Source organism: Pteropus vampyrus, unplaced genomic scaffold, assembly GCF_000151845.1.
Source record: "Pteropus vampyrus isolate Shadow unplaced genomic scaffold, Pvam_2.0 Scaffold347, whole genome shotgun sequence".
NCBI lineage: Eukaryota > Metazoa > Chordata > Mammalia > Chiroptera > Pteropodidae > Pteropus > Pteropus vampyrus.
Window position 1 is genome coordinate 1122252 of NW_011889128.1, and position 13629 is coordinate 1135880.

The following is a 13629-nucleotide window of genomic DNA, read 5'->3' on the forward strand; positions in this document are numbered from 1 at the left end:
GGATTTTTGAGAGTGACATGATCTTACCCCCAGCCTCACCCCAACAGTGTGATTTTTCTAGGTCTGGACCTCAGGAAAGAGAACTGGGATGGAGGAGTTGGGCCTTAGCAGCTTAGCTGTAGCCATGGCCATGGATAAACACACCCAGGAAGACTGGCAGAGTAGAAATCAGAGTCTAGCTTATGAATGAAAGAATAGGACCAGCAGAAGATAGTAAATATGAAGAAAACCAAAACAGTAGCACCATAGGGCCCAAGGGAAGTTCTAAAGAGAATGGTCAGTGTTGAATGCTCCACTGGACCGTGTGACCAATCACAGGCTGCAGCCCCAGTTCTGGCTAAAACAGGCATGTTTTCCATGGGTCAAGGTTGGTCCAGGAAAAGTTTTGGCCTGCCCATCCCAGGGACCCAAGGCATCATAGCCACTGAGGCCAATGGGGCTACCGGGGTTTTTAAGAGGTCAAACCTCCTGGCTGGAGGGGCCTGACAAGCCCCTAAGGTAGATTCTCCCAACACAGGGCAGGCTCATTGCATACAAATGTTTATGGAGTTTACTCTCTTCTTCCTGTGGCATCAGTGCTTGTTCCTGCCACTTAAATTCTGACTTTGTTATCCCACTTCCTTAAGCTTGAGAAAGTGGTTTGATGCCTACTTTACTAAGTACAAGGACTCAAAAGGAGTTCATAGCTCCTCTGGATATGGAGACTGGCCTAGGGGAGGAGATATTTGGGAAGATGATGTGTAGTAACTTGCATTTACTTAAGGAGCCCAAGTATGGGTGACTACCAGGAAAAAGGGTATCGATCACAGATTGGCTGATCTGAAGCAGCTCCCGGGCTCCATGCTCCTCCTTTCAGAGCCTGGCCGCCTCTCTATGATGTAATATGCTGCGTTTTTGCCCCCACCCTTGCCACCGCTGTCTCCCAGGCCCCCGCACACTTCTAGAGCGGCCAGATGCCATCCCCTGCTGCGGCCCGTGCCTCGGTAAGCGTGCCCACTGCTGCCGGCCTGGGTCAGGAAGTCACTGCAGCCCGCGTGTCCGTCTCCAGTCCCACCCGGTCGAGCCCCTCCGAAACCCCGGGCGCCAGGTGGGGCCCGAAGACAGATAAGGTTGCCAGCCCTTGCGAAGGTGCGACTGCCAAGTCTGCAGGGCTGCGCGAATGTGCGACTGCTGCCATGGACCCGCCTCCAGCTCCAGCACAAAACCGGGCCCGTTCCGGTCCCATTGCGAGCCCCAGTGGAGTCTCAGTGGCGGCTCTCACGCAGGACCCGACACCGCGCTGAATCTGGAAACGCCTGTCCACACTTGAAACATGGTTCCTCACGGAACACGGCCAGCGGCTGGTATAAGCTGCAATGAAGGTGGTCACCCGCTGAGGTGTCTCAATCTGTCCGCCTGAGGGGTAGGGACGGGTAAAGCTGTTGGGGAGGGGATAGCCCGCGGATTGGGTCGACGCCAAACTCTGAGCTGCACAACCGGGAAACTGACATTCCCCCTCCGAGGATCTCGTCGCCAGGTACCAATAAGGGACTACATTTCCCAGGATGCAGCTCGAAGCTTCCCAGCAGCCAATGACTGCCGGGAACGTGGCGAACGAAGGGACTCGATCGCCTCAGCTCTTTCCGGTAGGAGGGATGGCTGGCTGGCTCCAAGTGACCACGATGCTTTCTCCCTGCAGGCACGCTCCTCCCCAGTACGGAACTCCTGACAGCCGTTAGATCTAAAAGTGTTTCTAAATGTTGGGGGTGGACATGCGGGGTCTCATTTGCACAGGCGCTCCAAGTTCACACGCCAGCCAGGGAAGGCTTGGGGCAGATATAGCAGCTAAACCAGGGACCACGTTTAGGGCAGGAAACCTGGCTACTCGAACCATAGGCTGAGGACTGGCCGTTTATTCATAACATATAGCCTATACAAGACATCTCTAGAGCAGGGTCTGAATGGGCCCTTGCACCTGTCAGTGGCTCCACCTTCCAGGCCCAGCCTGCTGCCTTCACAGCCCAGAGTTTGCTTGGGCAGGTAGCATAGGAAGCATCATGTGTACAGGCTCAGTCACAGGGTTAGATGAAACTCTTCTACTGGAATGATCGGAAGTTGGCCCAGCAGCTACTCTGTCCCTTCCCCTCCTGGGAAGTTCTGCTTCCAATGAAGTTAAGGCCACCAGGATGAAAGCAAGGTCAGGGGGCCCATTGGATCTTGGGAAGCATGGTGGGGTAAGTGAGCTTGAGAAAGTAGAGATTGGGAAGGCCTGATTAGAATAGAAACTGATGCTCTTGATTCAGCACTCCCAACAGGACAAGGTGACTGTAGCAACCACTGAGCTTCCCAGAGGAAGAGAATAGTGCCCCACCCTGCCTTGATAAGGGGTATCTCCTTCAGCCCTTATCACAAGAGCCAGACCAAAGAGCTCACAGAACTCCACAGGACAGAAGCCCTGCCCAGGCCCAGGGTGAGGGGAGGGGTGCAGGATGTAAAGAAAGTCTCCCTGGGCTCGAGGGCCCAGTCTCAGAGCAACGGGCTGGCCCATCTCTGATCCTCACTTGTGGGTATATTAAGTAGGTAGTGAGCCCCCTCTTTCATAAGAGGTCACAGCCTGGGAAAATACCCCCCTTAGAGCTAGGATGGGCCCGTGGAGATAGTTGGAAAAGAGCTGGGGTCAGCTTCCAGGGAGCCCAGTTAGATGCTCTGGACCCCTGACGTGTCTCATAGCAGACCTTCCTGCAGGGCAGGTGCCCCCTGGGCCGCAGCTGTGACTGAGGGGGAAAGGTAGAATGGAGCTTGGCTGACCTCACTCCCACTAGTGTGCGCTGGGGCCTACAAACCAACTAGGTGCAGAGGGACTGGGCCCACAGGGTCCACGGATGTTCCAAAGTCCCCTGAGTTACGGGTTCAGCTGATGTAGACACGGTGGAAGTCGTGAGCACCAAAGGCTGAGTTGCACTTGGGACACTTCCTCTGGCGGGCCTCATAGCGGCCCCGCACACACTCGAAGCAGAAAACGTGGAAGCACTTGGTAAGGACTGCATCCTTCTTGCGGGTGTTACAGCAGGGGCAGGTCAACCGCGCCTGGGCCAGGCAAAGGCATCAGCTCGGGAACAATCATGATGGTACCCAGACCCCACGCTAACAGCAGGCGGTGGTCCAGGCTAAGCCACCACACAGCAGACTTCGTCTAACTATTACCATAACCCTGGAAGGTAGGGATGAGCACCCTCCACATGAGAAAACAGACTCAGAGGCTGGTCTCAAAACTACAAAGTAGTCTGGATTCTAACCTGGGCGAGGGTAGCCAGTGGTCATGTGTTCCCTCTCACCCCCAACAACTCACAGGCTTAGCCTAGGCATCTCTGCCCCAGTGCTTCATCTCTTTCCCCTCTGGCCTTCTCTGGAGAAACCCTAATCCTGGTTTAAGCCGTCTACTGCACCTGCTACAGTCACAGCTGGGCGTTGCAGTGCCACTAGAAATATGCTGTCTCTACTCTTAAATGGGTCCATCTCTGGTGCTGCCCACAGATCCTTCTGTGGGTCCCTGAAGGTTTCATAAATCTCTCTATGGAGATTACACTAATCTCTCCTATGCCGAAACCTGCCACCAGGTCACACCTCAAACTCCAGACAAGAATTCCCTCAATTCTGCATTCCCCAACACACCTCTCCTCTGCTTGACATCTCATCCAGCCTGCCGCCCCTTCTTCCCTAGCTCTCAGGACCCTACCAATCAGCATTTGACAGGCTCTAAAGTCTGTCTTTTCTTCAGAAATCCTGCCCTTTCCCATGGCTATCTCTGGCCACCTCTGCCTCTTCAAGACCAAACTGCTTCAAAAGGTTTATTATTTATTGACCTACCCTCTGCCCTCTCTTTGCTCCAGTTAGTGAGTGTGTAGGTGATCTAACCTCCACCTCCACCCCCGCCCAAGAACCATTCCCACCAAGACTGCCAAATCCAAGCGACATCTCTCATCACCCACTTCATATCTTCTTGACAGTTCTGACTCAGCTCATCCCTGCCTCCTTGAAATTCTTCCCCCATCAACTCCCTCTGCATCACTTTCCTTCCTCCCAAACCACTGGCTTCTCTGTCTTGGCCCATCATTTAAGCTTTGAGGTTCCTGAGGGAGAATGACCTCTGTCCCTTTCCACACCACAGACCCTTGCTTCCACCTCTGTCTCTGCTAACAATCCTGCAAGCCCCTTCTTCAGACCAGCTCTTTTGCTTTGAGTGCCTTCCCAGACAGCCACCCTTGTTCTCAACATCCTTGAACACTGTCCTCCAATCCCTACTCCTCCACAGTCTTCCTAATCTCACTATCACTTGTCATCCACCCAGCTTCTTAAATCAGGAACCCAGGAGTTCTCCCTGGTACCTCCCTCTCCCTCCATACATTCAATCCATCCCTGAGTCTAAGCACTTCTGTCTCCTAAACTCTTCTACTTGTTTGTCATACCTTGGATGAGCCCAGTATCAGGTTCTACCTCAATGACTGCAATAGCTTAAATTTCTCTGTCTCTGGTCTTTATCTGCTCTAGCTCACATCTAACAGCAAATCAGATCATGTCACTCTCTGGTTTAAAACTCTTTCACATCTCTACACTACCTACAGTATCTCAACTTGGCTACCGCACCCTTCAGAATGTGACACTGCCCAACACCCTTAAGCCTGCCACTCAACACAAAACCCATGTTCTGTCCTCCAGCGACAATGTCCAGCTCTGTCTTCCAGCACACTTCTCTCAACTAGGGGCCTCACCTCTGCCTCCCACTTTTCCAGAATCCTCTTGTCCCATTCCTCACAGCTAACTGACTCATTCTTCATGTTTCCTTTGGATGACATTTCCCCTCTGGCCTCTGCCATCACATTGCCCATCATTCTGATGGGAGACTTACTTGGCTGTCTCCTCCAACACACTGCCAGTTTCAAGAGATCTGAGACTAGGTCTAGTTCCCAGCCCTTCTACACCTAGCCAGGCACTCTTGCCTGGAACGCAGTATGTGCGATACTTGGTCAGTTGTCTGATTCTCCACAATGGGTTCTGCACACTTTTTGCTACCCTATCTTATTTCTAGGGTCCCCAGATTGCCCACTATAGCTCTCGCCAACCTCCCCCTCCAAGATTCCTAGGTTGATGGGGACCAACAACCCCACCTTGTACTCCTTGATTTCCTCCTGGAGGATTTCGTCGGCATCTGCATAAACCTCTACCTTCCTCTGCTTCTCTAGCTTGCGCCGCAGCCGTGAGATGTCCTCCTGAAGCAGTAGAGGGGCTACGTTAAGTGCAAGGGTCCTCATTCTGACTCACCCACCTCCCCAGGCCTCACCAGTGACCCTGGACCACCCTGCCCCCACCATGCACACACCTGAGCCCTCTTGAGGTTGAAGCTCTCTTTCTCTCGAGCAGCCCGGCTCTCTGCCAGGCAAGGCTGGATCTCTCGCAGCCGTGTCTGCACGTGCTCCAGCTGTACCTTCAGATCTTCGGCCAGCTGGGCCGCTTCCACAGCCTGAGGTAGGTAAGACAAGGAGAAAGGGGAATCATTCTCCTCAGCCTAGGGAGAACCATGGTCCATGGATGCTTATATAAAACATTCCAATGATTCTTGCTCTTGGGATCAAGTCCAATATCTTCATAAGCTGGTGCTGCCTCCTGACGTCTGGACCCTCACCTCCTCTTTTACCATATTCTAACACTTTCAGTTCCCCACCTGCATAATGCTCTCTTCCGTCTTTGAGCTTTCACAGGGATCTTCCCTCTACTATCACCTCCCCCAACATATACTGTTTTCCTGCAGCTCTCTCTGGCTTCAGCTCAAATGTTACTTCCTATTTTCTTTCACAGCACCTTAGTTTCCTTCGTGAATCTTACTGCGATCGGTAATAGCATTATTTTATCTTGAGATTATTGGCTTGCTTACCTGTCCCTCAAGACTAGATACTCTTGATTCCAACAGGACGCTCTTGTTCCCATAGTCTCCCCCAGCACTTAGTGCGGGGCCTGATATATACGACAATGACATGTACGATACTGCTTAATGAATTAAACAGGAGAAAAAGCCCAGTAAAAGAAAGACAAAAATCAATGTCAATCTTAAGCCTTTAGCACCACCTAGACGTTTCTAAGGTTTAATGTAACTATGTGACAAGAAACACCACCCCTATTTTACAGCTAACCAATGCAGTGGTTAGGATGTGGGTCCTGCAGCCAAAGAGACTCAGGCCCAAAAACCATCACAGGATTATTCTGTGACTAAAATCTGACCAAGTACGGACATTCCTTAGCACAGGGTCTGAAACATAGTAAACGTTCAAGATGTTGAGCCAGACTTCGGCTGTGAGCCAATGTCCTAGGTTGCTTTCCCCTCAGGTCTGGCCTCACCTTCCTCTTATTGAGCTCCAGGGCCTGGCTGCGCAACGTCAGCTCCTTCTCCACACCCCCAAGGCTGCCCTGCAGGGCCCGCTCTTTCTCCTCCAGCTTCTGCACTGTCAGCAGCTGGGCATCCACCTGAGAACAGTGGCAGGGATTCAGGGCTGGGGAGCACTTGCCTCTCCAGCACCACCCTATAAGACCTGGGTGGCCATACCTGGGACTTGAGGCCAAGAACCTGCTCGCCCAGCTCATCCTTCTCCTCCCGCAGCAGCTTGTGAATCTGGTTGGCCTTGATCCGCTCTGACATCAGCTTAAAGTTGGCATCGTCCTTTTCCCTTAACTGTTGTAGCAACCGCCCATTCTGTTCCTGCATGTCCTCAAAAGCCTGACCTGTCACATCCATCTCCGAGAGCAAGGCCTCCTCCTCCTGCAGTGGGCAGGGACAAGGAAGAATGTGGTAGATGAATAGGATGACTATGGGGAAACCACAAGAAAACATGGCTGAGCAAAAAACCACACAGTGGAACCAGGGCATGTGCCAGAAGCACCTAACAGGGGTTTAAGAGGATCCCAACATTTCAGAAGAGGACCATAAGTGGCTCGCACCTGCTTGGTGGCACCCAACTTGCGCTGCAGGTGTTCTATTTGCTCCTCTGCCTGCCGAATGCGCCGCAGGGCATCCTCATCCGCGATCTTCTTGCTCTCCCTTCGATCCCTCTCTTCCAAGTCTCGGATGCGACTCCGTAGCTCATCAACCTACAGCCACCAAAAGGACGGAGCTAGCCTGTCACGGCTTCCTACTGACCTAGGTCTCTGCTCTGGTCAGAACCTCCTGGGGCAGCTTCTTGCATGCCCCACTGGCCCTACCTGCCCTCACCTCGGCCTTGGCCTTGCGTTCAGCTGCCATGAGCTGCACCTTATCCCGCTGTTCCTTGGGCGCTGACTTGTACATGTCTAGCAACAGCTTCATCTCCTTCTGGCTTTCCTGGGCTTTCCTAGGGGAGGAAGGCTCGATGAGTAGGGCTGGAGACCACTTGGCAGCGGGGAGGAGATGAGAACAGTGACTCACTTGAGCTCTGCCCGAAGACCTTTGAGGAGTTCTGACTCCTTTCTCTTGGCCTCTTCCACCTTAGCCTTCTCCCGATCAGCCCTCGAGAGGGCTGAGGCTATAGGTGGGGGTCCCAGGCCAGGCCCTTCCCGCTCCCGAAGTTCTCGCTTGGGCCTGGCCTCAGGTTCTCGGCCCCGGGAGGAGGGGCCCTGGGACCCAGGAGTTAGGGCCTGGGCATCTTCCTCAGAGGGGACCAGTTCCTCCTTCTTCACAGAGGAGGTAGTCATGATGGCACTAGGCACTGAAGCCATCTCCTTTCTGCCATCGGGGACAATGACAGGGCCTGGCCCACCCTCTTCTTTCCCTGGGGCTGGGGCACTGAGGCCAGAGTCATCTGGGTGGCCCAGGTTAGGGATGGAGTGAGTAGAGCCACTGGCCTGGGCCCGGAGCTGCAAAGAATAGGAGAAAACAGGGCTGAGGTGACACAGTACTCACCGGGGTCTAGCCAAGGTTCCTCCTATACAGCCCCCTCCTCACCTTGCCAATCTCAGCCTGCACTTCCCGCAGTTTCCGCTTGTATCGCTGGGCATCACCCTTTAGCTGGTGGTTGTGATTTTGGAGGCTGCTGATGAGGTGGCGCATCTCACGGTTGATGGGCCCTAGGGGAAGGTTGGGAACTAAAGTCTGACTGGCCCCTGGGTTAGGGGCCTGACCTCTCAGTAGGAGAAGAGGCAGAGCCAGAGCCATTACTCCCATTATAAAGAGAAAAACTGAGGGAGCCCTTAGATAAAATGTGATCTTATCAAATAATGTAGAACTGAAGGAAATTCACCTCCAAGTAACTTGAAATAACACTACGTGTTATTTCTGCTAATGTACATTTTAATACTTCCAAATTTCTTTCAGAGAAACACGTAACTGTAACATTCACAAAGTAAATTAGTCTACTTTTAGATTCTTCTTAAACAAACGTCACTTTCTTGGTTATACATTTCTCTAGCTTCCCCATCCAAAACTGAACACCCTTTTTCCTAACACTTCCTATCTTCTCTCTCTGCTTTATTTTCTTGGTATATTTATCACTACCTAACATGCATGTTCAATTTTTTCTTCTCTATTGCCTGTCTTCTCCCACTACAATATTGCTCCACGCTAGCGAGAATTCTTTGTGTTTTGTTTGCTGGTATAATCCCAAAGCCTAGAATAGAGGCTGCCTCATAGGTGGTATTCAATAAATCTTTGTAAAATGAACATCTGAGAGAGACACCAGAAGGCCAGAGAACCACAGATGGGGCACGGGGCTGACAGCTCACGTTCTGACTAAGCCTGCTGCATTATCCACCTCAGCTGGTTGTGGCTCTCACTATGCCTTTGAGCCAGGTGGTGTGGTACCTGTTTTCCACAGGGAGATGAGGCTCTGTGAAAGGAAAGGGCTAAACTTCTTGTATCTGGACAAGCAGGAGCCCCACACCAGGGCACAGTAATCCCAGATAAGGCCCCACCTCCACTTCATCTCACCACATACCCGCCTGCTCGTTGGCCGCCAGATTCTGTTCAAACTCGATGCGCAGCATTTCGTACTCCTTGCGTACCTGGGCCAGCGTGTCCTCCAGCTGGATAACCTCTGTGCGCAGCTTCTTCTGTAGCCCAAGCTCATCGCTCTGTGGGTTGAGGCACTGAAGTTCCACACTATCCCTCAGCCCCGTGGCAAGCCCCCCACCTCAGGCCTCAGTGGCTTAAGAATTTATTCTCAAGGGATTCCTGACTTTGACCCAGGAACGCCTTGACCCTAAGGATCTGATCCTTACCCGCAGCCCCCACCCAGTCCAGGGCTGTACCTCCATATGCTCAATGTGTCTCAGGTGGGAGTTCTTGGTGGCCAGCAGCAGCCCCCGGGCCTCATCCAACTGGGTCTTCACTTGTAGAGACTCATTGTAGAGCAGTGAGAACTGGGCCTGCAGCATTCGGTACTCCCCTGTTTCTCGTACCACTTCCTCAGGAAGGCTCCGCAGGGCCACCTAAGAGAAGAGATGCTCAGAAGTAATCAGCAAGAGAATTCAGGACTCAGCCCCTACCCTGCAAGCTCGGACTCTCCAAACCCAAAACACAGCTCACCTTGAGGCGCTCATTGGTCCGCACAGCACCCTGAAGTTCAGCCTGTAGCTTCTCCAGCTCTGCCATGCGGCTGTTGGCCAATTCCTGGTTTTCCTCCAACTCTGCATTCAGCATCTCAAACTGCAGAGTGGGAAGGGCTGTGGGAGCCAGGGCCGGGCCAGGCCAGGAGGCATGCTTCCCTCACGTCACCACGAGAAGCCCCACCCAAGCTCCCCTAAGTGTAGCAATGATGTATTCTGAAGCCGTAGGGACAAGCCAGGCCCAAGCACTTTCCTAAGAGTTCCTGGGCAAGTGGGAGAAAATTCAATACTGCATGGTCAGTGCTGGGAACCAAGGCTTATAATCGACAGGGAGTCAGGGAAGCCTTCCTGGAAGCCCTGAAGAGTAAGCTGAAGGAAAAGGAAACGGCATAGTGACCGCAGGGCACCAAGACAATGTGCAACAGCCAAGCAGTGAGAGAACAAAGGCAGGACGAGGAATGAGATACTGATTCAATACACCTGAAGTGAGACACTTCTTCAGCCACCCAAGAATTCCAACTGCCTCCAATATACTTCTATTTATCTCTATTCTATTTTTTTCTTTGTGGTATTTACAACCAACCAAAGTTTTACTTACTACTGATCAGTTGCCTCAACTAGAAACTAAGCTCTATGAAAGCTTTGAGTTTTACCTATTTTATTCTCCAGTATACCTGCTTCCTAGCACAGTGCCTAGCACTTAACATTTGGCGATTACTGAATATATTCACGTATGAACAAAACATAGAGCAGCACGCGTGACAGAAAAGGGCCTCAGAGATCACAGTTGGATGTCTGTCTTTAATTCTGTGGGGGTATTTTAAGGATAGAAAATAGGAGAAACTGAAAGAATAATGCCTACTCACCTTCTGCATGCTGAGTGTGATCTGGCCCCCCTGGAAACCTGAGGAGCTCCCAGACACATAGTAGCCAGAGTTGAGCTGTAGAAAGGAGACAGATGAACGTGTAGGGGAGAACTAGGGCCTTAAGTACCCAGCTACAGCTCCATCCAACACAGCACCCTACCCCACCTGCTCCAAGGCCTCTGCCAGATGCTTATTGAGCTTTTGCTCACGCTTGCGCAGTTTCTCAATGTCCCACTGCAGGTCCTCTACTGTTGTCTCCATCTCTAGTACTTTGGTCTCTGCTGATGTCACTTTATCCTGAAGCTCAGAGTACTGGAGAAATAAAAAAGACAGATGCTTAGATAAAAGGACTTGGCTCCCTAAGATCCTTGGGCGGCCACCTAAACCAAACCCTACCCTGGTTCTAATCCCACCCCCAAAAAATCCAACTCCCACCTCCAACGAGATTCGGTGGTGTTTCTCCTGCAGCTGGGTGGCCAAGTCCTGTAGTCGCCGGTTCTCACGGCCCAGCTCCCGGGTCCGTGCCCGAGCCGCCTCACCAGGGGGGTCACTGTCTCCTGAGAAGGCAGAGTTCAGGTAAGAGTCAAGTCCTGGGCAATGGGGATGCGCACTAACTCACTCTGAGGTCTGCTATGTGCCCAGTGGGATCCACCAGCTGTCTTGCAAATTTCTCATGACAAAGCCAGGAGTCTTTATCCCCACTCTACAAGGGAGGAAACCAGCTCAGAGAGGAGAGCCATTTGCCCAGAATGCCTAGGCTAGAATGACAGAATTAAGGCTGGGCAAAGCCTCCCTGCCTGCAAAGCCTGGGCACTTGCTATTCTGCCTTGTAGATCAGCAACTGCTACCGAGATTTGTGCAAAGTGCTCCAAAGAGATATCCAGCCAGAAGGAGGTGGCCCCACTAGAATCAACAACTCCTCCTACCCAACTCTTCAGAGTTCAACTTCAGGAATCAAACCTGGAGCCCCCATCTACAATCTAACCCTTCCCCCAAGAACATGGCTGATTTATTCCTTGGGGAATTCTGGCTGCCTTTGGGCTAGGGGCACTGAAGGATATCATAAAGATGCAAACTGGGATGGACACCTCTGGAATCAGGGCACAAAGAACTAACCTCGGCTGTACACTCGCTGACAGAGCTCCTCCACCCGGCGCTGCAGGCGGTCTGAGGCTTCTACAACACGGGATACTGCCGCCTTGGAGAACTCCATACGGTCCTGCAGCTGCAGCTCCACCTCCTCACTACTGCTGGCACCCAGTGCCACCACAAAAGCCAAGGCTGGCTCACTGAGTGGGGGCCGCAGCTTCATTGGCAGGGTCTCTGGGAGGGATGGACAGACCCTCATGAGGATAACAGCAGCAGTTACCACCACTCTGCACCAAGTTCTAGACTAAGCCCTTCAAAACTCTATGGCTCACTGAATGAACACAACCAGTGCCTTTAGTACACTGTTATTCCCATTTCAAAAGTGAAACAACAAAGATTCGAGGCCACAGAGCCCACATATCATTCCCTCAGGGAAGCCTTCTTTGCCTTTGGTTTATAATCATTTCCCTCTGAAAGCAAGAATAGTACTATTTTTTGCTTATCTATGTCTCCTCCAAGTCTAGATCTCTGCCAAGCACAGTCAATATTACCTTTTTGAATGTGTCAAAACACAAACTGCACTATGAACCAAGTTCTTACCCCCTGCACCTTGATGCCCAAACATGAAATTGATTTTGTGTGCATGTGTAGGAGGGGAGGCAGGGAATTAAGGGCCCTAATATCAAAGTCTCCTCCTCCAGGACCTTTCCCCAAACTTAAAAGCTCCCCAGATCCTAAGGTTTTGGCCCTACCCCTCAGTTCCGATGTCCCTGGCTCTGAGAGAGGAGTCTCATCACGTGTCGGCCCCTCCTGGATACCAGGCACCTCTGTCCCTGAAGACAGCTCCCCCTGGTTCTCATGGTGTCGGAGAAGAGCTTCCACAGTTTCATCCAGCTGAAGGGAGAAAGTACCAAAAATGTAATGAATCCCTCAGGTGCTTCCCAGTATGATACTCCTTTCCCAGCAGAGAAGTCTGAGGATTGGTAGCTAGATCAAGACCAGATCTTGGAAAGCAGAGGAGCATCCACCTGGGCCCAGTAGCGATTGACAATGAGGAGTGTGGCGTCATCTGTGGCCTGCCGCTTTTCCAGCTTCTCAATTCGTTCTCGGAGTTCATCTTCACAAGCCTGTCGCTGTTCCAACCGCTCTGCTAGTTTCTTGTTCTTAAACTGCAGAACCTTCAGGTCCATCTCCTCCTACCAAGGAAACGAAGGGACCGAGGATAAAGTCAAACAGGGCCCAAGAAATGAATCAGAGAGAGGAACAGAGGAAAGCAAATGTAATGGGCAGCGAAAAAGAGTATCCCTAGACTAACAGCTAAAGGATTTAAAGAGGCTCAAACAGCCAGGGAAAGCGTCTGTCTTAGCTGTGATCTGCGTCTTAGCTGTGATCTTAGCACTGATCTGCGTCTGCTTCTTTCTAACTCTGAAGTCTCCGACAAGGCACACGCCCTTCAGGAGCCTGTTCTTCTATCTGCAGACGTCGTGTCCTTGGTTTCTTTCAGCAGAGTATCGTGTAAAGTGGATCCTGCTAAACTTGGAGAACTGGGAGTAAGGTTCTGAATGATGTGGGCTGAGAAGTTGTGAGGGCTGGGGCAGGAGCCCACGAACCGTGGAAGAGATGCCCCCAAGACGAATGGGCTCTATAAGGGTGGTTGTGGTCTTCTCTTCGCGGCTCAACTTCTTTTCTGGGGGCCCGGAGCCCCCATCGCCAGCAGTGCGTTTGTTGCCGGGCCCAGACATGGCCGCGGCGGCCAGGAGCAGCGCGGGGATTCCGAGGGACGTCAGGGGGCGGAGGTGGCACTTCTGTCACCTGAAGACAGACAGGAGAGATGTGGACGCGACCGGTGCACCTCAGCCGCAACCATCCCCCGCACATACCTGCTGAATCCCGTAGCCACCTGCCCCGGGTCCCTCACCTGCAGCAGGATCAGCTTGGCGCCGCCATCTTGCACCTCACCGGACATCACTAGGCACAGAGCGCAGGCGCCAGGGGCACTGCCGGATGTGGCGGGACTCCTTCGTTTCCTGTTTCTATTGGTCACACTTTGCCCCGCCTCTCCGTTCCGGTTTGGTTTCTTCCAGAACGCCTCCTTTCTCTTGGTGATTGGCCAGTAGTCAGTTCCCATGGT

The 13629-nt window shown here is 52.3% G+C and overlaps 1 protein-coding gene across 1 annotated transcript; it reads right to left on the bottom strand.

The window, feature by feature from the left end:
• Positions 1-1872: 1872 nt before the first annotated feature.
• Positions 1873-13546, bottom strand: RNF40 (ring finger protein 40). The gene is made up of 20 exons (XM_011378637.2): positions 13417-13546; positions 13109-13310; positions 12527-12694; positions 12251-12392; positions 11526-11732; positions 10845-10966; positions 10575-10721; positions 10410-10484; positions 9524-9643; positions 9247-9426; positions 8934-9069; positions 7946-8067; positions 7430-7857; positions 7238-7355; positions 6967-7116; positions 6575-6787; positions 6370-6495; positions 5357-5497; positions 5145-5246; positions 1873-3066 (listed from the first exon to the last, which is right to left on the bottom strand). The coding sequence occupies exons 2-20, from the start codon at positions 13238-13240 to the stop codon at positions 2890-2892; spliced, it is 3006 nt and encodes a 1001-aa protein (XP_011376939.1). The 5' UTR covers positions 13241-13310; positions 13417-13546; the 3' UTR covers positions 1873-2889.
• Positions 13547-13629: the final 83 nt, after the last annotated feature.